We start from the raw sequence: 25128 nt of genomic DNA, 5'->3' as shown, positions 1-25128 counted from the left end.
GACGTCACCACAGGTCCTGTTCCTCCACACAGCACAAAAGACAGACAGAAGAGATGTTGGGCTGCGCAAGCAAGTGGATTAAGGTGAGTTACATTTTTTTATATTTTTTTTAACCCCTCCAGCGCTATTTTACTATGCATTCTGTATTCAGAATGCTATTATTTTCCCTTATAACCATGTTATAAGGGAAAATAATACAATCTACAGAACACCGATCCCAAGCGATTTTTCTCACGCGAGTGCAAAACGCATTACAATGTTTTGCACTCGCGTGGGAAAAATCTCGTGTGTTCCCGCAACGCACCCGCACATTTTCCTGCAACGCCCGTGTGAAAGAGGCCTAAGTCAATGGCGTGCCTAGGCTGTTTGGCACCCGGAGCGGTTCCTTTCTATGGCCCCCCCACCCCCCAATACTTAAAAAAAAAATGGTACCCCCTCAAATTAGTATTGCCCTCATTGTACAACCTTCACAGTAGTTTTGTACAGATGTGTGCCCCCTCACAGTAGTTATGCCCACATTGTGGCCTCTCACAGTAGTTATGCCCACATTGTTCCCCTTCACTGTAGTTATGCCCCCTCTGTGCCCCTTTCACAGTTGCAATGCCCACTTTGTGCCCCCTTCACAGTAATAATCACCATTGTGCCCCCTTCATAGTAATAATCCCCATTGAGCCCCCTTTATAGTAATCATGTCCACTGTGCCCCCTTCATAGCAATTATGCCCATTGTGCTCCTTCACAGTAATAATGCCCATAGTGCCCCCTTAATAGTAGTAATGACCTCTGTGCCCCCTTCTTTGTAATAATGCACATTGTGCCCCCTAATAGTAGTAATGCCCACTGTGCTAGTAATGCCCTCTGTGCCCCCTCCATAGTAGAAACCCCCATTGTGCCCCCTTCACAGTAACAATGCCCACTGTGACCCTTCACAGTAATAATGCCCTCTGTGCCCCCTTCATTGTAGTAATGCCCTCTGTCTCTGTGCCCCCTCCATAGTAATAAAGTCCTCTGTGCCCCCTCCATAGTAATAAAGTACTCGGTTCTCCCTTCTCTGTGCCACCTCCATAATAAAAACCTCTGTGCCCCCTCACTAGTAATAAAGCCCTTTGTGCCCCCTCTGTATAAAAAAAACCAAATAAAAAAAACACAGTAACTACTCACCTTGTCCCGTTCCTGAAGCTCACATACCTCTCTTCCCCGCCGGCACAGATCGCTCTGTAGCACTGTGCGGGCGGAGATTACTAGGCTACAGGCTCCGCCCACACAGGCTGGCAGCACGATCTGTGCCTGCAGGATGAATGGTGGAGCAGGGAGAAGTCTTCCTGCTTCACCATTCAGAGCGCCGCTGGCCTGAAGGAGGGAAGGAGCGCAGGGAACTGATGTCACGGATGAGGTATGGGAGGGAACACCACACCAACAACAGGAGGGAAGGAAAAAGCCACTAGGCCTAAACGTTAGGGAAAGGGTCACCACCTATAGAACCCTACTCCTTGCCCTGACTCCTATGCGTATGGGCACACCGTGAAGGTAGGAATGCCCATACACCAAAACCTGGAGGACCTGGAGAACATAAAGAGCCCTATGGGTATTGGCAGGGCTTGAGACGACCCATTCCTTCCCAGATGAAGGAACAAGCGTCTCCCTGAGGCCTAGTAACAACAGACAACAAAACACAAAGGAATGAAGCACTGTAGAGAGATGGAAGAGCAGGAACACCAGACAGGACAACACACCAACTCTTCCAAAACCAAATGAAGCTATCAACCGCATAGCCAGAAGGGTGGAGCCAGACTAGGTATAATGACCACTAAGCGTCACCTGAAGCAAGGGGTGTGGTCATTGACAACACAGAAGCAAGAGAGGCTGTTATATCCCTTCACGTGCAGCCAGTCTCTTCGATCTTCTGACATCTGTCACAGGAGGGACCGTGACAGTACCCCCCCTTCTACGGGTGACCTCCGGGCACCCAGGACTGACCTTATCAGGATGAGCTCTGTGAAAGGCTTTCACAAGACGATTAGCATTAACATCGGCCACTGGAATCCACATCCTCACTTCTGGTCCGTAACCCTTCCAGTGAACGAGATACTGGAGGGATCTACGGAGAACTCGGGAGTCCACAATCCTGTTGATCTGAAATTCTAAGGAGGACGGCTCAACAGGTTCGACACATTTCTTCAACAATGACTTATGAAATACATTATGAATTTTCAAAGCCTGAGGAAGTTCAAGACAGAAGGCTGCAGGGTAAATAATGGCAATGATCTTATATGGACCAATAAATCTTGAGCCCAACTTCCAAGAAGGTACCTTAAGCTTAATGTTTCTTGTGGATAACCACACAGAATCACCTACTCTCAGGTCTGGACCATTTATACGTCTCCTGTCAGCCACACGTTTATACCTGTTGCCCATTCTTTTCAGGTTATTTAGAATTTTCCACCAAATAGAAGATAAAAAAGAGGAAAATCGTTACTCCTCAGGAATACAGTAAGACTGAGAACCAGGAAATGTGCCAAACTGCGGAGGGAACCCATATGTCCCAAAAAACTGCGACTTATTAGTGGACTCCTGTCTACGGTTATTAATGGCAAATTCGGCTAACGACAAGATGAAGACCTCTCCTCCTGGTTCTCCAAAACAAAACAGCTCAAGTAAGTCTCCAGATTCTGATTAGTGCACTCAGTCTGTCCGTTCAACTGAGGATGAAAAGCCAAAAAGAAGGACAATTGTACCCCCAGTCGAGTACAGAGCGCTTTCCAGAATCTGGAAACAAACTGCGTCCCCCGATCAGACACCAAATTAGAGGGAATGCCATTTACTTTCACAATGTTATTGACAAACACCTGTGCAAGAGTTTTGGCATTAGGTAGAGCTGATAATGCTATAAAGCATCACGTTTTTTCCAGAATAATTTTGTAAATCAGTGATGAAATCCATGGACAAATGTGTCCAAGGTCTGGACGGGATGTGTAACGGAAGAAGAGATCCGGAAGGCCGAGTATGTGTCACCTTAGCATGTGCACAGGTACTACAGGTTGACACATCGTCCTTAACACACTTACGCAACCCCGGCCACCAGATTCTATGGGAGATGATAGTGGATCTGCTCCCAGGGTGTCCAACAAGCACTGTATAGTGATGTTCCTCGAATACCTTCTGACGTAATTCATTAGGAACAGACAACTTCCCCGGAGGACAAGAGTCCGGTGCATCTTCCTGGGCCTCTAACACCTTTGCCTCAAGGTCAGGATATAGGGCGGATATAACTACCCCTTCAGACAAAATAAGACTAGCATCTTTAGAATGACCCCCCCTAGAAAACTGCGAGACAAAGCATCAGCCTTGATGTTCTTAACCCCAGGGCGGCAGGTGACAATGAAGTTAAATCTGGTAAAAAACAATACCATCTGGCCTGCCTTGGGGTCAGTCGTTTAGCCGACTCTAGGTAAGCCAGATTTTTGTGATCAGTAATCACTGTAATAGGATGAATTCCTCCTTCCAACCAATGATGCCATTCCTTAAAAGCTAACTTAATGGCCAGCAACTCTCTATTACCCACATCATAATTTCTTACAGCAGCCAAGAGTTTTTTTTAGAGAAGAAAGCACATGGGCGCCATTTACTAGGTGAAGGACCCTGTGACAAAACCGCTCCTACCCTGAACTCGGATGCGTCAACTTCTACAATGAATGGCTGTGATATGTCCACAAAAACATTCCTTCACCGCTGAAAAGGCTTGTAATGCCGCATCAGACCAGACAGCGATATCAGAACCCTTCCTAGTCATGTCTGTTAAAGGTTTAACACAGTCGAATAATTAAAGATTAATTTATGGTAGTAGTTGGTGAACCCCAAAAACCGCATAAGTGCTTTCAGATTTTCGGGTCGATCCCAATCCAACACAACACAGACTTTCCCAGGATCCATACAAAAACCTGAGGATGAGAGCAGGTAACCCAGGAATTGCACTTCATAAACAGCAAATACACACTTTTTCATCTTAGCATACAACTTATTCTCTCTTAGGGCTGTTTCACACGAGCGGATGCCGTGAGTGACATCTGCTCCGTGAATGACAGCCAAGACCCGATGCGGACTGCAGAAGCACGGAGCATTAACATGATTGATAATGCTCCGTGCCTCTCTGTGATCTCTTTACTACGAAATCACAGTAAGATAAAGTTGTCACTGTGATTTCATAGTAAAGAGATCACAGAGAGGCACGGAGCATTATCAATCATGTAAATGCTCCGTGCTTCTGCAGTCCGCATGGGGTCTTGGCTGTCATTCACGGAGTGGATGTCACGCACGGCATCCGCTCGTGTGAAACAGCCCTTAGGATCTGTAACACCTGTCTCACGTGATCCTGATGAGTCTCCATGTCAGGAGAATAAATTAGAATGTCATCCAGATATACAACAAACCTCCCCACCAGATGATGATGGAAGATGTAATTGACAAAGTGTAGAAAAACCACAGGTGCATTGGTTAACCCAAAAGGCATGACTCAAAATGACCCTCAGGGGTATTAAAAGCCGTCTTCTTCAATTTGTCCCCCTCCTTGATGCTTACCAGATTATATGCCCCTTTCAGTTCAATTTAGAGAACACCTTGGCACTCATAATCTGATTAAACAAATCCGGAATTAAAGGAATGGGGTAAGGATCATGGACAGTATACGATTGAGCTCACGGAAGTCCAGATATGGCCTAAGAGTACCATCCATTTTCTTTACAAAGAAAAACCAAGCATCCACTGGGGATTTGAACAGTTTAATATGTCCCTTAGCCAAACTCTCAGTGATATACTCTCGCATGGCCCCTCTTTCGGGTTTCGAAAGATTATACAACCGAGACTTGGGCAGTTTAGCTCCGGGAACAAGATTGACAGGACAATCATACTCCCGATGCGGAGGTAACTCCTGATTATCACTCTCAGAAAATACATCAGAAAATTCTGAAATGAACAAGGGTACCGCTTTAGTGGTTACAACAGAGAACGATGTATTAAGACAGTTGTCTATGCAAAAACCACTCCAATTGAGAATCTGTCTCGTTTGCCAATCAATGGTAGGATTATGTTTGCTTAACCATGGTAAGCCCAAAACCAACGAAGCAGGCAGACCCTCCATCACAAAACACGAAATGGATTCCTGATGAAAATCACCCACTCTTAAATGGATGTCCTGCACCACCTGTGACAAGCATTTCTGGGTAAGAGGTGCTGAGTCAATTGCAAACACAGAAATATTTTTCTCTAATGCACTAGTAGTCAATCCATGAATACGAACGAACTGACCATCAACCAGGTTAACCCCTGCCCCATTGTCGATAAACACCTCAATTCCCACAGTTTTGGACTCTAGTGCAACCTTGGCAGATAGGAGAAACCGGGTACTACCAGTAAATGACAAAAGTAAGTTTTCTGGCTCCCCACCCACACCACCAATAGTAAGTTGGGGATTAAATGTTTTTTTTTGTTTTGTTTTCACCTTGACGCTGAACGTACGGACATATATTCACAAAATGTTCCTTCTTTCCACAACAAAAACAGACTCCCTTCATATGATCAAAGCTGTTGCCATCAGTTCCAGGAGTAGCTACTCCTAACTGCATAGGCTCGTCAAAAGGCGTAACCACAGGTGTATCTCCACCATAAGAGTCGAAGGAAGCCACCACATTATTTGATAGTACGTCCTGAGGGTGAGGAACCCTAGATCTCTCTCTCAGGCATCTATCAAGACATACAGCAAGGGACATAGCTGCTTCCAATGACACAGGATTTTTGATAAAAGGCCAACTCGTCCTTCAGCCTCTCAGATAGACCTTGACAGAATTGGCTACGGAGAGCAGGATTATTCCACTCCGTATCCGTAGACCATCTCCTAAATTCAGAGCAATAGGTCTCCGAGGAGCGCTCTCCCTGCCATAAACCACATAACTTGGTCTCGGCCTGAGAGATCCGATCCTGGTCATCATAAATCATACCCAAGGCTCCAAAAAATGTATCTACCGACTGAAGGGACTGGGATCCGGTCGGCAGAGAAAAAGCCCAAGCCTGGGCGTCACCTTTAAGCAATGAAATGATCATACCCACACGTTGACTCTCATCCCCAGAAGAGTATGGTTTCTGGATCTGCAAGACGGTCGCACGGAGGTCAGCTACCTCCAAAGACAGACCCTGCAGCTGTCCGACCAGTGCAGACATAGGATCCATAGCTGTACTCACCCAAACAAAATGGTGGTTTTTGGCGGTTGATAATGTCACGGATGAGGTATGAGAGAAACACCACACCGACAACAGGAGGGAAGGGAAAAGCCACTAGGCCTCAACGCTAGGGAAAGGGTCACCACTTATAGAACCCTACTCCTTGCCCCGACTCCTATCCGTATGGGCACACCTTGAAGGCAGGAATACCCATACACCGGAACCTGGAGACCCTAAAGAGCCCTATGGTACTGGCAGGGCTTGAGACGACCCGTTCCTTCCCAGATGAAGGAACAAGCTTCTCCCTGAGGCGTAGTAACAACAGACACAGGGAGAGACAACAAAACACAAAGGAATTAGACACTTAACTTCTGTAGAGAGATGGAAGGGCAGGAACACCAGACGGGACAACACACCAACTCTTCCAAAACCAAATGAAGCTATCAACTGCATAGCCAGAAGGGTGAGGTCTTACAATATAGGGGAGGTGTAATGACCACTAAGCTACACCTGAAGCAAGGGGTGTGGTCACTGCCGGCAACAACAACACAGAAGCAAGAGAGGCTGTTATATCCCTTCACGTGCAGCCAGTCTCTTCGATCTTCTGACATATGTACCAGGAGGGAGCGTGACAGCTGAGCGGTGAGTGACAGGACCAAGCTCTCTGCGCTCCAGCAATGAGCGCTTCCATCTGTATTGATGGAAGCGCTCATTGCTTCTGTCACCCCTCTGAGAGCCGGCGCCCAGGGTGGACCGTCCCCCTCCCTTTAACTGAGTTAAATATTATCTGAAGAACAAAATGATACGATTTTTGGAATGGCGGCCCGTGTCTGCTGCTGCTCTGCTCTCTTGGGTGGGCCAGGGCAATGACTTACTCACCCTTTCTGCTCTGCCCAGTGGTCTGGACCTGCTGTCTCTGCTCTCCCTCACTCACAGTGGGCCTGGCTGCCAGAGTCTCGTGCCTCTCCTGCTGGCTGCAGCCTTCTCTTCCCTGTTCAGCCAGTTGTCCTTGCCTGTAGTGTTTGTGCATGCTCCCTGGCTCTTAAAGGCCCAGCCAAGGGTGCACCATCAATGAGGCCAGTTGAGGCGATCGCCTCAGGCAGCGCCAGGTAGGGGCAAGAGGGCGGCAGTGGAAGGGAAACGCTTATCTCTACATATCCGTTTCCTCTAATAGGCTTTAGTCCTAGTTCCTGTAGCCTATTAGAGGCTGGGGTCATTATTATCACGCTGCCTAAGGGAGCATTTTTGTATTGGCACACATTCTAAGGTGGCTACTATGGGGACATTTGTTCTACATGGGGCACTAAAAGGATTTTTTTTTGTACTGGCACACGTCGTAAGGGAGCATTTTTTGTATTGGGACACATAAGTGGGTATTTTTCTACTGCCACGCATTATAAGGGTTCATTTTGTACTGGCACATGTTATAAGAGGATATTTGTTGTACAGGCACACGTTATAGGGGAAATTATTACTACTGGGGGCAAAATGAGGGACATTATTACTATTGGGTGCACTATTACCACACCGAACACAGGAGGGAAGAGAAGGGGTACTAGGCCTGGAAACTAGGGAAAGGGTCACCACTTAGAGAATCCCTAAACTGAGCCCTGACTACTATCAGTATGAACAGACCTCGAACATAGATACCAATCTGACCCTAAAGGACCCTGGAAATAGTGTCAGGACAAAAGATGACCCGTTCCTTCCCAGCTGAAGGAACAGGAGACTCCCTCAGGCCTAATACCAAAAGATAGGGGAATACAACAAACTAGAAATAGGGAAAAGACACTTAACTCCGAAGTACGCAGGCGAGCAGGAACTGAACCAAACACCAGCACTTCCACAACCAGAAGGAGCTATCAACCGCATAGCATGATGGGTGAGACCAGACTAAATAGAGGAGTGGGAATGACCACAAGCTACACCTGAGACAAGAGGTGTGGTCATAACAGCAACAACACAGAAACAAGTGAAACAAAAGAGGCTGTCAGATTACATCACGTGCAGCCAGTCTCTTAGATCTTTTGACCCCTGTCACGGGAGAGACTGTGACAGAAGGAGAACATATACATCAGAGGACACATGTCGTAGCGGGGAGTGGGGGAAACCCCTCACCGTGCGGTCTCAAAGGGAAAAAGGGGATCAACCTGGCCAAAAGGAGTAATAAGGGAGCAGGTCACCTCCTACAGCGTCCCTAATCCATTCCCTGTAGGACGACTCATACTCAGGATACCTAGAAACCCTAAGTCGCCCTGGTAATCCCTCACTTAGGAGCAGGGGAGAGACAACCTGTTCATCCCAGTAATGGAGGAACAGGAGTCTCTATCTGAGGCCATGCTGCAAGGAGAGGGGAACACATACAGCTATAGAGATGGCAGGTAAGCGAAACCTATAACACACCTACCTGCCACAGACACACTGACTGGAACCCGTGCACTAGTGCTGCTGTCCACACCAACATTAAAGGACACAGCACACACCACAAACCACACAGGGACCCAGGACACCCATAGCTGCAATAAACATAAGACACCATAAAAACATCTTCTTTGACCACAAGGGTGGCCCTCACTGGACAGATGGAATATGAAGACCAGGAGGATAGCTCCAGCATACACCATGGCTGGAGTACCCCTCAGCTTCAGGCATCCAGCAGAGGCTAAGTAGCCCAAGCAGCCACACCCACACACACATAAACCCAGTGTTAACAAAACACTAGGAAGGGAATTAACCCTTCCAACACCAGGCAAGGGAAGGAAGCCACTTAAAGGGGAAGTGCACACACAAGCAAACTAAGCAACATGTTACCGCAGGCAACAACATGCGTGGCAACCATGTCACAGCAATCACCCAGAAGGCCGAGACACTGCCACCACATGCTCTCACAGCAACACGTTGCTGCGGGCAACCGCAAGTGTGGCAACAGTGTCACAGCGTACACCATAGGCCGTGACAACACAGAGGTATGTGGTGCTGCATTACACTGTATATTTTGTAGGTCCTTATGTAATGTTTTCCAAGTATGTCTTTAAAGGGATTCTGTCACCAAGTTTTGGGCTATAGAGATGCGGACATGCACGGCTAGATCGCCGCTAGCATGTCCGCAATATACCTGTCCTATAGGGCTGTGTGCTTTTATTTTCTTTAAAAAGGATTTTAGAGATATGTAAATTAGTCTTGTAGGTGCCCAAGGGGCTATACGAACTTTCCTGGTGCCCAACCGTGCCCAGCCACGCCCGCCTGTGAAGGAGCCCAGCACCGCCTATGTCCTCCGAATCTCCTCCTTTCATCAACGATAGATTGCCATAATCTCGCGATTATGACAGAATCCCTTTAACAGTAGGGCTGGAGGGAAGGGGTTAAGTTAAGAAATTGGCATGGGGGGCGCCATTTCAGTTTTCGCCTCAGGCAGCAGAAAGGGTATATAGGGCACCTTCCACAGTGGGAGGGGGCCTGAACTTAGTAGCCTGCTAGTTTAACAGTGGAGGTGTGTTGTTCTGAATATCTGCCCATGTACTGTACATCTGCCTGTTACCTGACCTTAGCCTGTCTACCGTACTGACCCTTAGCTGCCTGGCTTGACCTCAGATTAGTTCTCACGGTTGCGCAGATGGTAGCAAACTCAGTACCTGCACACTGAAAATCTTTGCTGCTCAGCAATTAGCAGAAGACTGCCATCTGCACAGGAGCAAAAGCTAAGCGCTAGATGTAAAGTCTAGTGCTTTCAATCTAATGTTAGAGCACGGGAGGTGTGTGTAATCAACATCAGGGGTGTCCCTGGAGCGGTGCTCAAGCTGTAGAAGCCCGTCTCCTGGTGCTCCAATTCCTCATTTGCATAGGAATAAATTTATGAATTTCTCCACAAAGACGGGTATCATTTTACACAGCATGGTCAACCCTACCAGGCTATATGCCTGGTGTAATAGAGTTGATCCTGGTGACAGAGCCTCTTTAGGGCCTCTGGTAAGAGAAGATGGATTTGAAACATATGTCTAAAAACCACAGAGTCTATGTTAAGGGAAAGGTTTGACAGGAGCGAGGAGCACAGTAATAAAAGGTTATGCCCACTGTGGATATGTTCAGGCTTCATAAATAAAAGTGAATGGAGAAAGCAGCAACTTATTAATTCTCTACTGGGACGCGACACAAAACTTGCTGATCGTCAAATGGTGTCCTTGGCACCCGTCCCATCCACGTCGATATCAGCTCTGTTAACCTTTATTAGAAGGTGTTTTGCCGTGTGGCAGAAAACTGGCGTGCCTGGAGGACAACATCCAAACCATGAGAAGATACAAACTCCATCTGGCTGTTGTCCTTGCCTGGATATGAACCCCAGATTCCTAGAAACATGGCGATACACCACTTGCTAACTAAAGTCCATTTGCCCTTCAGAAGCTGGGCTGATAACCCCATTCCTCCCAACCCATCGTAAATCGGTACGCATCATGGCATTTTGTTTTCGTACTAGGCCGCTTCTATAATTATTGACTCAGTCACTACTGCAGCAGCTGGGCATTGGTTATTGTGGAGACCCTGAGACAATTTATTTTCTTGCGCTTTAATATCCGTTTAAATATTGGCACATATATTTTCAGATTATAGATATTTTAACCCCTTGCGCTAATAGACCGAAGCCTCAAGCAGGCTTTGGTGCCTATTTCAGGTATATACCAATGCAGGCCATTATATATGGTATATGCCAGGTATATACCAATACAGCATTGTATTGTTATATTGAAAATGATTGCCAGTTATTGTCACCCAAGGTGACTTAAAAAAAAGTACAAAAAAAGTTTTTACAAATCAGCCCCTTTCCTTAAAATAAAAATACTTAACCAATAAAAAAAAAAAACATCATGGACATTGCCGCGTGCGAAAATGCCCATACAATTAAAATATAACAATATTAATGGCAAATGGCGTATCGGAAAAAATAAAAACAGCTAATATGCCATATTTTGTGACTTTAACTACACAATAATTTTTTTATAAAAAGTGATCAAAAAATCACACACTTCAAATTTGTATCACTGAAAAGAACAGATCGTCCCGCAAAAAATTAGCCCTCACACAGCCCCGTATACATAAGTACAAAAAAGTTATAGGGGTCAGAATATGGTTATAAAAAATTTTTTTTTTCCCCTCAAAGGTTAAATTTTTTTTTTTTCAGTATTAAAAGAATAATTATACAAGTGTGGTATCGTTGTAACCGTACTGACCTGGAGAATGAAGATAACAGGTCAATTTTACCACATAATGTACAGTGTAAAAAATAAAATAAAAACCTTTTTCAGAATTGCGTTTTTCCTAATCCTACCCCATTTGGAATTTTTTTCCCGCTTCCTACTACATGGTATGCAATCGTAAATGGTGCCATTAGAAAGTACAACTTGTCCGGCCAAAAATAAGCCCTCATAAGGCTATGTGAATGGAAAAATATAAAAGTTTGGACGCTCGGAAGGCGGGGAGTGAAAAACGAAAACTCAAAAAAGGAAAATCCCACGTCCTCAAGGGGTTAAGGCAGGCATCCTCAAACAGCCCTCCAGCTGTTGCTAAACTACAACTCCCAGCATGCCCGAACAGCCTACAGCAGGCATGTCCAAACTGCGGCCCTCCAGCTGTTGCAAAACTACAACTCCCAGCATGCCCTAATAGCTGTAATCTATCCAGGCATGCTGGGAGTTGTAGTTTTGCAACAGCTGGAGGGCCGCAGTTTGGACATGCCTGGCCTACAGGTATCAGCCTACAGCAGGGCATTGTGGGAGTTGTAGTTTTACAACAGCTGGAGGGACGCAGTTTGAGGATGCCTGGGTTAAGGTCCAAGTTGCACAAAATAATGAAGTTGTGGTCTAATGTACAGGTAGAAACCATACAGATAGTTTAATAAGGAGCAATTTAGTAACTTTATTAATACCCATTTATGCATTAATTCCCCGGGGTCAAAAAGAGGGACACTTGGGAGACATGTGATTGACATGTCCACTTGGGAGGCTTGTGATAGACATGTCCACTTGGGAGGCGTGTGATAGACATGTCCACTTGGGATGCATGTGATAGACATGTTCACTTGGGAGGCATGTGATAGACATGTCCACTTGGGAGGCATGTGATAGACGTGTCCACTTGGGAGGCTTGTGATAGACGTGTCCACTTGGGAGGCTTGTGATAGACGTGTCCACTTGGGAGACGTGATAGACGTGTCCACTTGGGAGGCATGTGATAGACATGTCCACTTGGGAGGCATGTGATAGACATGTCCACTTGGGAGACGTGATAGACATGTCAACTTGGGAGACGTGATAGACGTGTCCACTTGGGAGGCATGTGATAGACGTGTCCACTTGGGAGGCATGTGATAGACATGTCAACTTGGGAGACGTGATAGACGTGTCCACTTGGGAAGCATGTGATAGACATGTCCACTTGGGAAGCATGTGACAGGCATGTCTACTTGGGAAGCATGTGATAGACGTGTCCACTTGGGAAGCATGTGATAGACGTGTCCACTTGGGAGACATGTGATAGACGTGTCCACTTAGGAGACATGTGATAGACATGCCCACTTGGGAGACGTGATATACGTGTCCACTTGGGAGACGTGATAGACGTGTCCACTTGGGAGGCATGTGATAGACATGTCCACTTGGGAGGCATGTGATAGACATGTCCACTTGGGAGGCATGTGATAGACATGTTTGTAGTCACACAACTTTGAGAAGGTCACAACTGAATAGGTATGTGTACCTGACAGAGAGTAAGGATTTTACTAGAGTGCCCCTCTAGTGCCACAGACGGTAGGTCTGGAGGCATGGAGGTGTGGCACTGGAGGTGGTGCTGGCAGATGGTGAGGGCAGTGGGTGGGAGAAGCTTCCCTCCATGTATACATTAGTAAAGTCAGCTGTGAGAAGTGGCTGGCGACCCGTCCATGCCTGCTCCTGTGAGGCTCCTCCACGTCCAGGAACCGTAGCAGTGCCGGAGAGACTCCCTCACACAGGCAGCTCCTACCCTGGACGCAGCAGAGCTGGGAGCGAGAAGCGGCATGAAATAAGAGACTGCACAAAACTCTGAGGGAGGGAGGACACCTCACAGTGCCCGAGCACAGCACCCAGCAGCAGCCATGGACAAGGCGGCTCAGCAGCAGCACAGCGGCGGGGGTAGCAGTAACAGCAGCAGCCGGAGCAGCAGCAGAGCCACCTCTGCAGGCTCCTCTCCCTCCTCCGGGGCCCGGGGACTGCTGGCCGGACCCGGCAGAGTCAACCAGCAGCAGGCGGTGGCAGCGGCCGGGAAACTGGATGGCGGAGCGGCGCAGACGAGCAGGGAGCAGAGACAAGTGGCGGAAGGAATGCTGTGCAAGTACACCAACCTCCTGCAGGGCTGGCAGAACAGGTAACACTGTGCCCGGGCCGGTGCCTTGTCCTTGGCCTCTGTGAGGCCCTGAGGGTTGCAGCAGTTATGGCTGCTTCTAGTGGGACCGTCTAATGGGAATAGGGAGTGAATTCCCTGTGTGACGGTCCATGCAGGAAAGTTTCTACAATGTTTAGGACATTAAGGTGGTCCTCTACCTGTATGGGCTCAGGTATGAATGAACTTTCCCCAGACCACAGCTTTTATATTGATAGGCTGGCAGAGATAGGTTTGTAGATATTGTCAAATATTGTCATAGATGTCACTGTTTTTAGTGGCACCATATGGAGTATGTCACCGTTATGTGCCGGAGTTTATATCTATGAGATGGGGATGAAGGTAGCCAGCCGTGTGTATGGAGGTAGAGGCCCAGATTTACTAAAGATGGCGTAAGCTGAGGCCGGCGGTCTAGACCTGCACCCGACTTACCACAGGGGCTCAGGCTGGAGGCCACTTTTCTCTGACTTTATACCAGCTATTGGTTTTACTTAGGGTCCATTCACACAACAGTAATTCTGGCCTGGGTCCGCATCCGTTCCACAATTTTGCAGAACGGGTGCGGACCCATTCATTTCAATGGTGCCACAAAAGATGCAGACAGCACACCGTCGTTCCGTTCGGCGGATCCCCGCAAAAATCTAGAGCATGTCCTATTCTTGTTCAAAGACAGATTATTACGCCAGAATTGTGGCACAACATGGCGTATCTTAGGCCCTCCCCTTTCCCATAAAGCTCCACCCCTTTCCGGAAAGCTGCACCTGTCGGAAAATAATGTCGAGAACCTAGATGCGCCGAATTGTATCAGTTTGCACCACTTTTTGGCACAGACACATTTGTGTATACAGAGAGCAGTGTACGTATGGCGTCTGTATAAGCATTTAGTGGATATATGGGTGAAAAAATCCCCCCAGGGCTTTGGATATGGATAATTTGTATAGATGTACAGTACAGACCAAAAGTTTGGACGCACCTTCTGATTCAAAGAGTTTTCTTTATTTTCATGACTATGAAAATTGTAGATTCACACTGAAGGCATCAAAACTATGAATTAGCACATGTGAAATTATATGCATAACAAAAAAGTGTGAAACAACTGAAAATATGTCATATTCTAGGTTCTTCAAAGTAACCACCTTTTGCTTTGATTACTGCTTTGCACACTCTTGGCATTCTCTTTATGAGCTTCAAGAGGTAGTCACCTGAAATGGTCTTCCAACAGTCTTGAAGGAGTTCCCAGAGATGCTTAGCACTTGTTGGCCCTTTTGCCTTCACTCTGCGGTCCAGCTCACCCCAAACCATCTCGATTGGGTTCAGGTCCGGTGACTGTGGAGGCCAGGTCATCTGGCGCAGAACCCCATCACTCTCCTTCATGGTCAAATAGCCCTTACACAGCCTGGAGGTGTGTTTGGGGTCATTGTCCTGTTGAAAAATAAATGATGGTCCAACTAAACGCAAACCGAATGGAATAGCATGCCGCTGCAAGATGCTGTGGTAGCCATGCTGGTTCAGTATGCCTTCAATTTTGAATAAATCCCCAACAGGGTCACCAGCAAAGCACCCCTACACCATCACACCTCCTCCTCCATGCTTCATGGTGGGAACCAGGCATGTAGAGTCCATCCGTTCACCTTTTCTGCGTCGCACAAAGACACGGTGGTTGGAACCAAGGATCTCAAATTTGGACTCATCAGACCAAAGCACAGATTTCCACTGGTCTAATGTCCATTCCTTGTGTTCTTTAGCCCAAACAAGTCTCTTCTGCTTGTTGCCTGTCCTTAGCAGTGGTTTCCTAGCAGATATTCTACCATGAAGGCCTGATTCACACAGTCTCCTCTTAACAGTTGTTCTAGAGATGTGTCTGCTGCTAGAACTCTGTGTGGCATTGACCTGGTCTCTAATCTGAGCTGCTATTAACCTGCGATTTCTGAGGCTGGTGACTCGGATGAACTTATCCTCCGCAGCAGAGGTGACTCTTGGTCTTCCTTTCCTGGGGCGGTCCGCATGTGAGCCAGTTTCTTTGTAGCGCTTGATGGTTTTTGTGACTGCGCTTGGGGACACTTTCAAAGTTTTGCCAATTTTTCGGACTGACTGACCTTCATTTCCTAAAGTAATGATGGCCACTCGTTTTTCTTTACTTAGCTGTTTTTTTCTTGCCATAATACAAATTCTAACAGTCTATTCAGTAGGACTATCAGCTGTGTATCCGCGTGACTTCTCCACAACACAACTGATGGTCCCAACCCCATTTATAAGGCAAGAAATCCCACTTATTAAACCTGACAGGGCACACCTGTGAAGTGAAAACCATTTCAGGTGACTACCTCTTGAAGCTCATCAAGAGAATGCCAAGAGTGTGCAAAGCAGTAATCAAAGCAAAAGGTGGCTACTTTGAAGAACCTAGAATATGACATATTTTCAGTTGTTTCACACTTTTTTGTTATGTATATAATTCCACATGTGTTAATTCATAGTTTTGATGCCTTCAGTGTGAATCTACAATTTTCATAGTCATGAAAATAAAGAAAACTCTTTGAATGAGAAGGTGTGTCCAAACTTTTGGTCTGTACTGTAGATCCCCTTTTACCCCTTCACTGGCAGGAAAGTTTTCAGGTTTAAAACATATGAAACCTTATAGGTGGTTGTCCATTTTTATTTGAATTCCCCCCCCCCCCCTCCAGCAACAGGACCTGTGTGGAAATCCATAGTTGTCTGTTCCCAGTCGCTCTGTGGGAACAGTGGGCTGGCTTTATTGGACTTCCAGTCCCTGTCTTGTCAACTTCCACACAGATTAGGTCACGTGTGCGGCAGTATGTACCAACGGCCATAGCAGTCATGTGTCCCCCAAGTGGCATGTGATTCAGTAGTGACCTGCTGCTTGGGGACACGTCACCGCTGAGGCCAGTCATTGGCTGCAGTGGTGCACATGACCACCGTCCATGCGGAAGTTGACAGGGAGGCAGTGAAGAGAGCCCGGGAGCCACAGAACTGGACTAGAGCGTGGGGGAGCAGGTAAGGCTACTTTCACACTTGCGTTCAGAGCGGATCCGTCTGGGGTCTGCCCAGACGGATCCGCTCATATAATGCAGACGATGGGATCCGTTCAGAACGGATCCGTCTGCATTATATTGTAGAAAAAATTCTAAGTGTGAAAGTAGCTTCAGACGGATCCGTCCAGACTTTACATTGAAAGTCAATGGGGGACGGATCCGTTTGAAAATTGAGCCATATAGTGTCAAATTCAAACGGATCCGTCCCCATTGACTTACATTGTAAGTCTGGACGGATCCGTTTGCCTCCGCACGGCCAGGCCGACACCCAACAAAGAAGTTTTGCATTGAAAAGTGAAGTTTTATAAAAAAAACAACAACAAAGAAACAAAAAACATTCTTAAAGGCTATGTACGCCTTTTGGGGCAATTTCTTTTTATTATTGTATTGTTTTCATTTTGAGTTAAAAAGATTTTTTTTTTATTGATCTTTATTAAAAAATATAATCCCTGTCTGCCCAGGCTTGAGTTTATCTAGAAGCAGGATCTGAATTTTCACTGTGTTCCATCAAGCGGCTCCTTATCTCTGACCTGAAAAACACTCATTATCTTACTGAATGTGTTTATGACCTTTTAGTAATTTAGAGATAAGGGTTAATCAGATATCTGACACAAAGTGAAAGTTCAATTCACACAGCTAGAAAAAACTTTTGTGACTGAATGGTTTCATATTTTTAACAAAGACCAATTGAAAAAAATGATTTTTTTGCCCTTATTGAGTAAAATGCAGTCATAAAATATTGCCCGTGAAGGTGTACATAAGAATTCCTGCTTGTGGCTAAGTCTGACCCAGTCTGAGATGCACAGCACCTTCTAAAACCAAGGGGGAGATTCATGAAAATTGGTCTAAAGGAAAACTGCCTTAGGTGCCCACAGCAACCAATCACATTCCACCTTTCACTTTCCAAAGGAATGCTGAAAAATGTAAGGAGCAGTCTGATTGGTTGCTATGGGCAACTAAACCAGTTTCCCTTTCCATAAAAAGTGTTTTTATTTAGATGTAAAGCACCCAGGCAGACATATGATATCACATCGTGTTTGCCGCCACCTGTGTAATAAAGATAACCCCCCTATAAACATGGGCTTTATAGGAACTTTACTACGAGAAGCTTTGTGGCCTTCAGAGGGCCCAAATCTTCCTAAATCTCAGGTCCGCTCTTGGGGCTTCACCGCTCAGATGCTGTGGTCACAATTGACCACAGCATCTGAGGGGTTAAAAGTCTGTGATCTGCGTTATCTCCAATCCCAGCCAATGCCTCTGTGTGTCTGCTGTGTTAAACAGCAGGCACCTGTTGGCTGAGCTGAGCGGGTGCCATCTTTTAACCCCGTTCTTCCACAGTACATGTATGGGGCTCATCTTCTTTTTTTTTTTTTTTTTTTTTTTAGTTTATTGACAAAAAGGAATACAAAATTATTTTCCATACAACCTAAATATGATTAAGTTTCTCATATTTACCACATTAACCCTACCCCAAAACTCCCCAACCTTCCTTGCGATGCGTCTTCTATACCCTCCGTCACTAGGACGGAACAGGGATGATGGTGGGGTGAAAGCAGGAAGACTTAAAGGGAACCTTTCACCTCCCAAAACCATCCCAAGCCGCCAGCAGTACCTGCGTGTAGCCAGCAGTGTTTCCTGAAGGCAGATGCAGCAAAAGTACTGAAAACGTTGTTTTACCCCCTGCCCGGCGCGCTTCTCCACACATGCTTGAAGTCCAGGAGGCAGCGGCCCCCTTGCTTCAAGTCACGGTAACCACGCCCCCTTCCCTTTGGGATTTGGGAGGTTCCCATTTAAGACTTCCAAATCACCTATACCTTATTCCATTTCTCCTTAAATATACTTTTTTCATATCTCTAAGGGTACTTTCACACTAGCGTTTTTCTTTTCCGGCGCTGAGTTCCGTCCTAGGGGCTCAAATCCGGAAAAGAACTGATCAGTTTTATCCTAATGCATTCTGAATGGAGAGTCAGTCCTTCAGGATGCATCAGGATGTCTTCTGTTCAGTCTTTTTGACTGATCAGGCTTTTCAGAAAAACGTAGCATGCAGTATTTTTACCTCCGGCCAAAAAGCCTGAACACTTTGACTGAACGCCTGATCAGGCTTTTTTCCCATTGACTTGCATTAACGCCGGATCCGGCCCCGTGTGTTCAGTCAAAACGGATCCGGCTTTTGCATGTTAAACCCGAAAAATGTGAAAAAAAAGTTAAAGTCCATAAATGGCGGATCCGTTTTTTCCAATGCATTTTTCCATTGTGATCGAAAGCCTGATCAGGATTCAAATGTAATCCGTTTTCACACGTTTTTCCGGATCCGGCGGGCAGTTCCGATGTCCGAATTACGCCGGATTAAAACAACGCTAGTGTGAAAGTAGCCTTAATCTTATTGACCAGATTGAACCATATGTACACACTGGGAGAATTTCGTGAAAACCATCCTCGTGTAATTAAAAGTCTCGCCAAAAACAGTATTTTAATCAGGAGGACTTTTTTATACTTATCACAATTGACTTTGGATCAAACATTCTGCCGTACATGGAATCACTATTGTCAGTTTCTGGGGGATAAGTTTAGCTATTGCCTCCCAATATTCTGTTAGGGTACTTTCACACTTGTGTTGCTGGATTCCGGCAGGCAGTTCCGTCGGCAGAACTGCCTGCCGGATCTGGCAATCTGTATGCAAACGGAAACCATTTGTAGACGGACCCGGATGTGGATCCGTCTCTCCGGTGTCATCCGGAAAAACTTTTTTTTACATTTTTAAAGGTCTGCGCATGTGCAGACTGGAAGACCGGATCCGTCAGTGCGGCAATTTTAATGCCAGCACTAATACATTCCAATGGAAAAAAATGCCAGCATTCCGGCAAGTGTTCAAAATTTTTGGCCGGAGAGAAAAATGCAGCATGCTGCGGTTTTTTCTCCGTCCAAATACCGTAAAAGGACTGAACTGAAGACATCCTGATGCATCCTGAACGGATTGCTCTCCATTCAGAATGCCTTAGGATAAAACTGATCAGTTCTTTTCCGGTATTGAGCCTCTAGGACGGAACTCAGTGCCGGAAAACTTTGACGCAAGTGTGAAAGTACCCTTAGTTGTGTACAGAACCAAAACATGTGTAAATAGTCAGCCCCATGTGAATCACACCGTGGACAATTAGAAGTACTTCTCAACCCACATTTATTTATCACTAGTGTGACATATACTGTATGATATTAAATTGAACAAAACATGATTAAAATTATGTGACACTGATCTTAAGTTAGTCATTATTTTCCCCCAATCATCTGGTTGGATCCTTAAATCAGATCCCCAAGCATTTTGTCGGGGGGAGCATATACCATTAAATAGTGCTTCAAGAAACAATTTATAAAATTGAAGAATTTTAAACTTCTGGCCCAATTTGCCCATGAAATCATTCAGAGGTATACAAGTATCTATCTCCTTTACACTACAAAGTGCCGAACGTAACTGCAAATATCTAAACCAAGATAAATTAGTTATATGCTCTCTTTGTGTCAACTCCAAAAAGGGAAGTACACCTCCATTACTCACCACTTGTGCAACATACAGAATATCGTTTTTTTGCCAGTATTTATCTTCAGCTAAGTCATCTAACTCTTGTAGATAGTAATTATGCCAAAGGGGCGTACAATGAAGAGATCCCCTTATTCCTAACCAACCTCTAATAGTGCTCCACGTCTTAATATAACATCCTAGATTCCCTATAATCCTGGTGGACTCTGGATAGTGACCCAGAAAATGGGTCTATTTTCAGACAGATCAGAACCATCTTTATATCATTCCTATGGAAAAACAAAAAAACAAGAATTGCATACGACAGGCTAATTAAAAGCTGAAAACATGGAGGATTTAGTCTGCCTGACCTACCAACATATTACAAGGCCATTCAGCTAAAGAGATGGCTGCAACTTTGCACCCCGAACAATAAAACTATAAGCTCAAATATAGAGCTAGCCTTTATGTCCGACATACAAATTGCAGCTCTTTGGGGACTAAATGACACTGCTGATACCCCAACCGGCCTAGCGAGGGGACCCTTCTTAACTTTCCGCTCAATACACACACAGACTCCCCTTTTGTCAGTCCCGCCCAGATGCCTATCCCCTATATACTGAATAGAGCCACGCCCACGGCACCTCCCTTTTGGAAGCTCCTTAAAGACATGTCAATCAATTCGATCCTGACAACAAAAGGATCCCAAGACTCGCCCATTTCAGCATGCGATCAAGTCATATGGACAAGCAACTTCCTGGCTAAATCCGAACTTGAACGCTCCTGTAAAGCATTAATCGCTAAATTTATCCCAGCCCAAGATCCTACATGGTTTGAGAGATTGGCACTGGGCCCAGCTATTACGAAGCATTTTATCTCCACTCTCTATAAGACTTTAAATTCTCCATCAGAACAAAGTACTCCTGCTTATATTAGAGCTTGGGAGAGGGATCCGACAATCACTCTTTCAGCATCTGACGTAGCAAGCATTCATCAGAGATCGCATGGCTTCTCTAGGTGTGTTAAGGTCCAAGAGCATTCCTATAAAACCATTGTTAAACCACGCGTTGGTATAACGACCCCAGTAAACTTTATAGAATGGGACTAATGAGTTCTAACTTATGTTAGAGATTTAAACAACACAAAGGGTCTCTGGGACACATTATGTGGTCTTGTCCCAACATACGCCCCTTTTAGGACCAAATAGAACAAACAATTAATAAGATCTGTAAATCCAACATCCAGCTCGCACCGTCATCAGTCCTATTGTGGTTGCCCTCCCCCACCTGGAGACCATCGTTATCAGACCTACCAACACTATTGGTACAGGCAGCAAGGCTACTGATTCTAGTGTATAGGCTCCAAACAGAACCACCCACCTTGGAGCAGTGGTTGTCTAAGATCGAACAGCTATGCCATATGGAATTGGCGAGCTGGGCAGATAGGTCACATTCTAAATATAACTCCTTATGGCAACCTTGGAGAACTTACCGCAACCAAAAAACATCATAAACACAAATACACACAACAGATAAAAATCCCGAACGCCATCTTGTTTCCTTTTTGCAATACTGGACATGAGGGGATCAAAAGCGAAAAGGCCACCACGCCAGAAACCGATTGTTTGCTCACTCTTTTTTTCTATTTATTCTGGTAACCCTGGGAAATCCAACTCCATGCCACGAGTTTACCTGGTTAAGTGTTCTGATTGTTTAATCTCTGTATGTTATGTAGTGACATGTTGAATGGTCACCCGATACTCGCTGCCTCCCACTCCCATTTTCACTTCCCCTTCTCCTTCACTGTCTCCCCCTTTCCCCTCTTCTCCCTTCCCCATTTCCCCTCCCATATGAGAAGGTTTAAACCTTCTGGGTTATTGAATACTCATATCATTGTCGCTTATCCAACCTGTGAAAATTTTGTATTTCAATATGTTCTAATTAAAAATACTTTAAAAAAAAAGAGATTTGGTAAAAAAATTAAAAAAAAGGTCTATTTTTGCAGATTCTAGTGTTTTCAGCCCCTTTTTTTTTAGACAAAAGTTCCGCTGAACATCTATTTTGCTTAGGGGCCATCTTCTTCCCCCTGTCCTCTTCCTCTCTTTTTATATACTGTATATGTGTGTGTGTGTGTGTGTGTGTGTGTATATGTATATATATAAAAATATTTTTTTTTAAAGAGGATTCAGCAATGGTTCATCCAGATCGGTCCCAGTGCATATTTGATAGCAACATCAAGGGTATCACAAACAGGGCAAGCTGTAGGCACTTATAAATGTGTATATACCTAATAGACGGCAGAGGGGTCAGGGAGGCGCATTCAGAACTGACAGAAGAGGTGGCTTATTCATGGAGGCAGAAGGTGACTTATTCATGGAGGGAGGAGGCAGGAGGAAGTTTTTTTAGGCAGTTGGAAGGAGAAAGAGGCAAAAGAGACTGGCAACCAAACCTTCCGATCCTGTCGGGGTGGAGTGGAGGAGACGGAGAAAGCCAGTATGAGCCTGAGGCCTCCTAAGTCCAGGGAGAGTGGACTCAGAGGGGGAGCACTTCCGCTAACACAGGCAGCACGGCGGCACCTCCAGTATTTAGAGCGGCTCTGTTACATGCGGACGCCGAAGTTCACCATAGCGAGGTAGGGCGACGTAGCTCCTGTAGAATAATGTAGAATGAAAAATGTTGAATATCTGTAATAGGGAAGCCCTTTTAACACTGTTGTTTCTGTTATATCCAGCAGTTCTGAGATGACTGCAGGCATGGCCAATAGTGAACTTCCTCCTCTGGTCTTTAGTGGGGAAACTTACTACTCAGCATGTGCAGCACAGTTTCAGGCATTACAAATAAGGACCTGGGAGCAACATGAAGATATCTAGTATAAGGGACAGAGAGAACAAAGGAGAGGTGAGAACTTATTTTCTATCACCACTAGAACACCCTGCTTATCACTGATTATAGTATAAGGGATAGGCGGAGAACACAGGAGAGGTGAGAACTGATTTTCTATCACCACTAGAACACCCTGCTTATCACTGATTATAGTATAAGGGATAGGCGGAGAACACAGGAGAGGTGAGAACTGATTTTCTATCACCACTAGAACACTCTGCTTATCACTGATTATAGTATAAGGGATAGGTGGAGAACACAGGAGAGGTGAGAACTGATTTTCTATCACCACTAGAACACTCTGCTTATCACTGATTATAGTATAAGGGATAGGTGGAGAACACAGGAGAGGTGAGAACTGAATTTCTATCACCACTAGAATCTCTGCTTATCACTGATTATAGTATAAGGGACAGGCGAGAACACAGGAGAGGTGAGAACTGATTTTCTATCACCACTAGAACACTCTGCTTATCACTGTTTATAGTATATGGGACAGGGGAGAACACAGGAGAGGTGAGAACTAATCATCTATCACCACTAGAGCACCCTGCTTATAACTGTTAATAGTATAAAGGACAGGGGAGAATACAGGAGATGTAAGAACTGATTATCTATCACCACTAGAACACCCTGCTTATCACTGATTATAATATAAGGGACAGGAGAGGTGAGAACTGATTTACTATCACCACTAGAGCACCCTGCTTATCACTGTTTTTGTTACATATGGGTCCTTAAAATGATAGAACATACAATATATGTATTATTAACATTTGTAAACTATTCTATGAAAGTTCATTACACTATATTATTGACTGATAATACTTTTTTTAAGCTGGAGTCTGTATATTTCTACTGACTCTGACTTCACGTCCTGTACGGTATAGGGTGCTAACATGTATTACCCCTAAGAGGTCACTGGAGGCTGTCCGGGCGAATCACAGACCAAAGTGGTTCATGTGGGTACGAGTACTGTCCATAGAGGACACAGACGCCACACATCCATCATTCACTGAAGCGTGAACGAGGCTTAAGCGATATCTAAGCACTAGTCCTTGTATTCAGGATACAGCAAGTGTTTACAGTCATGGCATATCACATATGTCGGCATGAAGAGGGTTAAAGTGTGCAGCATCTTCCAGGTTGACAGTGTGTTAGGAGAACTGCCCAGCTTATGTAATAAATCCAGGCCGTCACTATTAATAATGGATGAAGGTATTAAAGTCAGGATTTTACCATTGCAGGAAAATTAGATAAAATATGTATTTGCTGGAAAGTGCCGGCGGATTTACAATTTACATTGAAGATTTGTAGTTTGTGCGAGACGTTAAAAGGTTTGAAATTTCATAAGCAGAGAATTTAGATAAACTTTCCACTGTGCTTCACCGACGATGCAATTCACCCAAGACCGAATCCCTGTTACAAGGAGCATTTGTCGTTTCTGACATTTGGAAGTCAATAAAAAAAATGCCAGGCTTGTTATGGGCAGAGCACCGGGCATGGGCGGCATGGCCATCAACCTCTGTGTAACCCTGCGACATTTGGGTTCAGTTTGAACATTTGTATCACGGATAAAACTTTTCGGCAATGTCGTCAGTGAAAAACTGTAACGGAAATTTGTTTTGCAACTTTCTGTTGCGTCCTGTGGGGAGAAAACTGAAACTTAGAGGGTCATTTATCAAACTGGTGTAAAGTAGAACTGGCTTAGTTTCCCATAGCAACTGATCAGATTCCTCCTTTTCATTTTCCATAGGCGTGGTCCAAAATGAAAGAAGGAATATGATTGGTTGCTATTGGCGACTAAGCGAGTTCTACTTTACACCAGTTTGATAAATCTCCCCCATTGGATCACATTTCTAAAAAGAATAATTGGGGGGAATGGTCTTCATAAATATGGCAGCAGAGATTAGATTATGGGGCACATTTATTAATAAGCCCCATAGCTGGTGGTGGATCGCCCAAGTTATGTAGAGGGTCCGACCTCTCCATAACTTTGGCGCATCCAACACCAGTTCTAAATTTAAGTTCCAGATTCTGGCCCACCATGCTGTGCCACCACAATAGATGCT

At 45.3% G+C, this 25128-nt stretch overlaps 1 protein-coding gene across 1 annotated transcript in view; it reads left to right on the top strand.

The window, feature by feature from the left end:
• Positions 1–12996: 12996 nt before the first annotated feature.
• The window catches only part of OSBPL10 (oxysterol binding protein like 10), a 380196-nt gene continuing 368064 nt past the window's right edge, over positions 12997–25128 (top strand). The window contains exon 1 of the mRNA XM_044293953.1: positions 12997–13598. Coding sequence (XP_044149888.1) covers positions 13330–13598 — 269 coding nt within the window. The 5' untranslated portion in view covers positions 12997–13329. The remainder of the gene's footprint in view (positions 13599–25128) is intronic.

This window comes from Bufo gargarizans, chromosome 5, assembly GCF_014858855.1.
Source record: "Bufo gargarizans isolate SCDJY-AF-19 chromosome 5, ASM1485885v1, whole genome shotgun sequence".
In the NCBI taxonomy this organism is placed as follows: Eukaryota; Metazoa; Chordata; class Amphibia; order Anura; family Bufonidae; genus Bufo; species Bufo gargarizans.
Note: the sequence above shows the minus strand (reverse complement) of the source record. Positions and strands in the feature narration are given on the sequence as shown.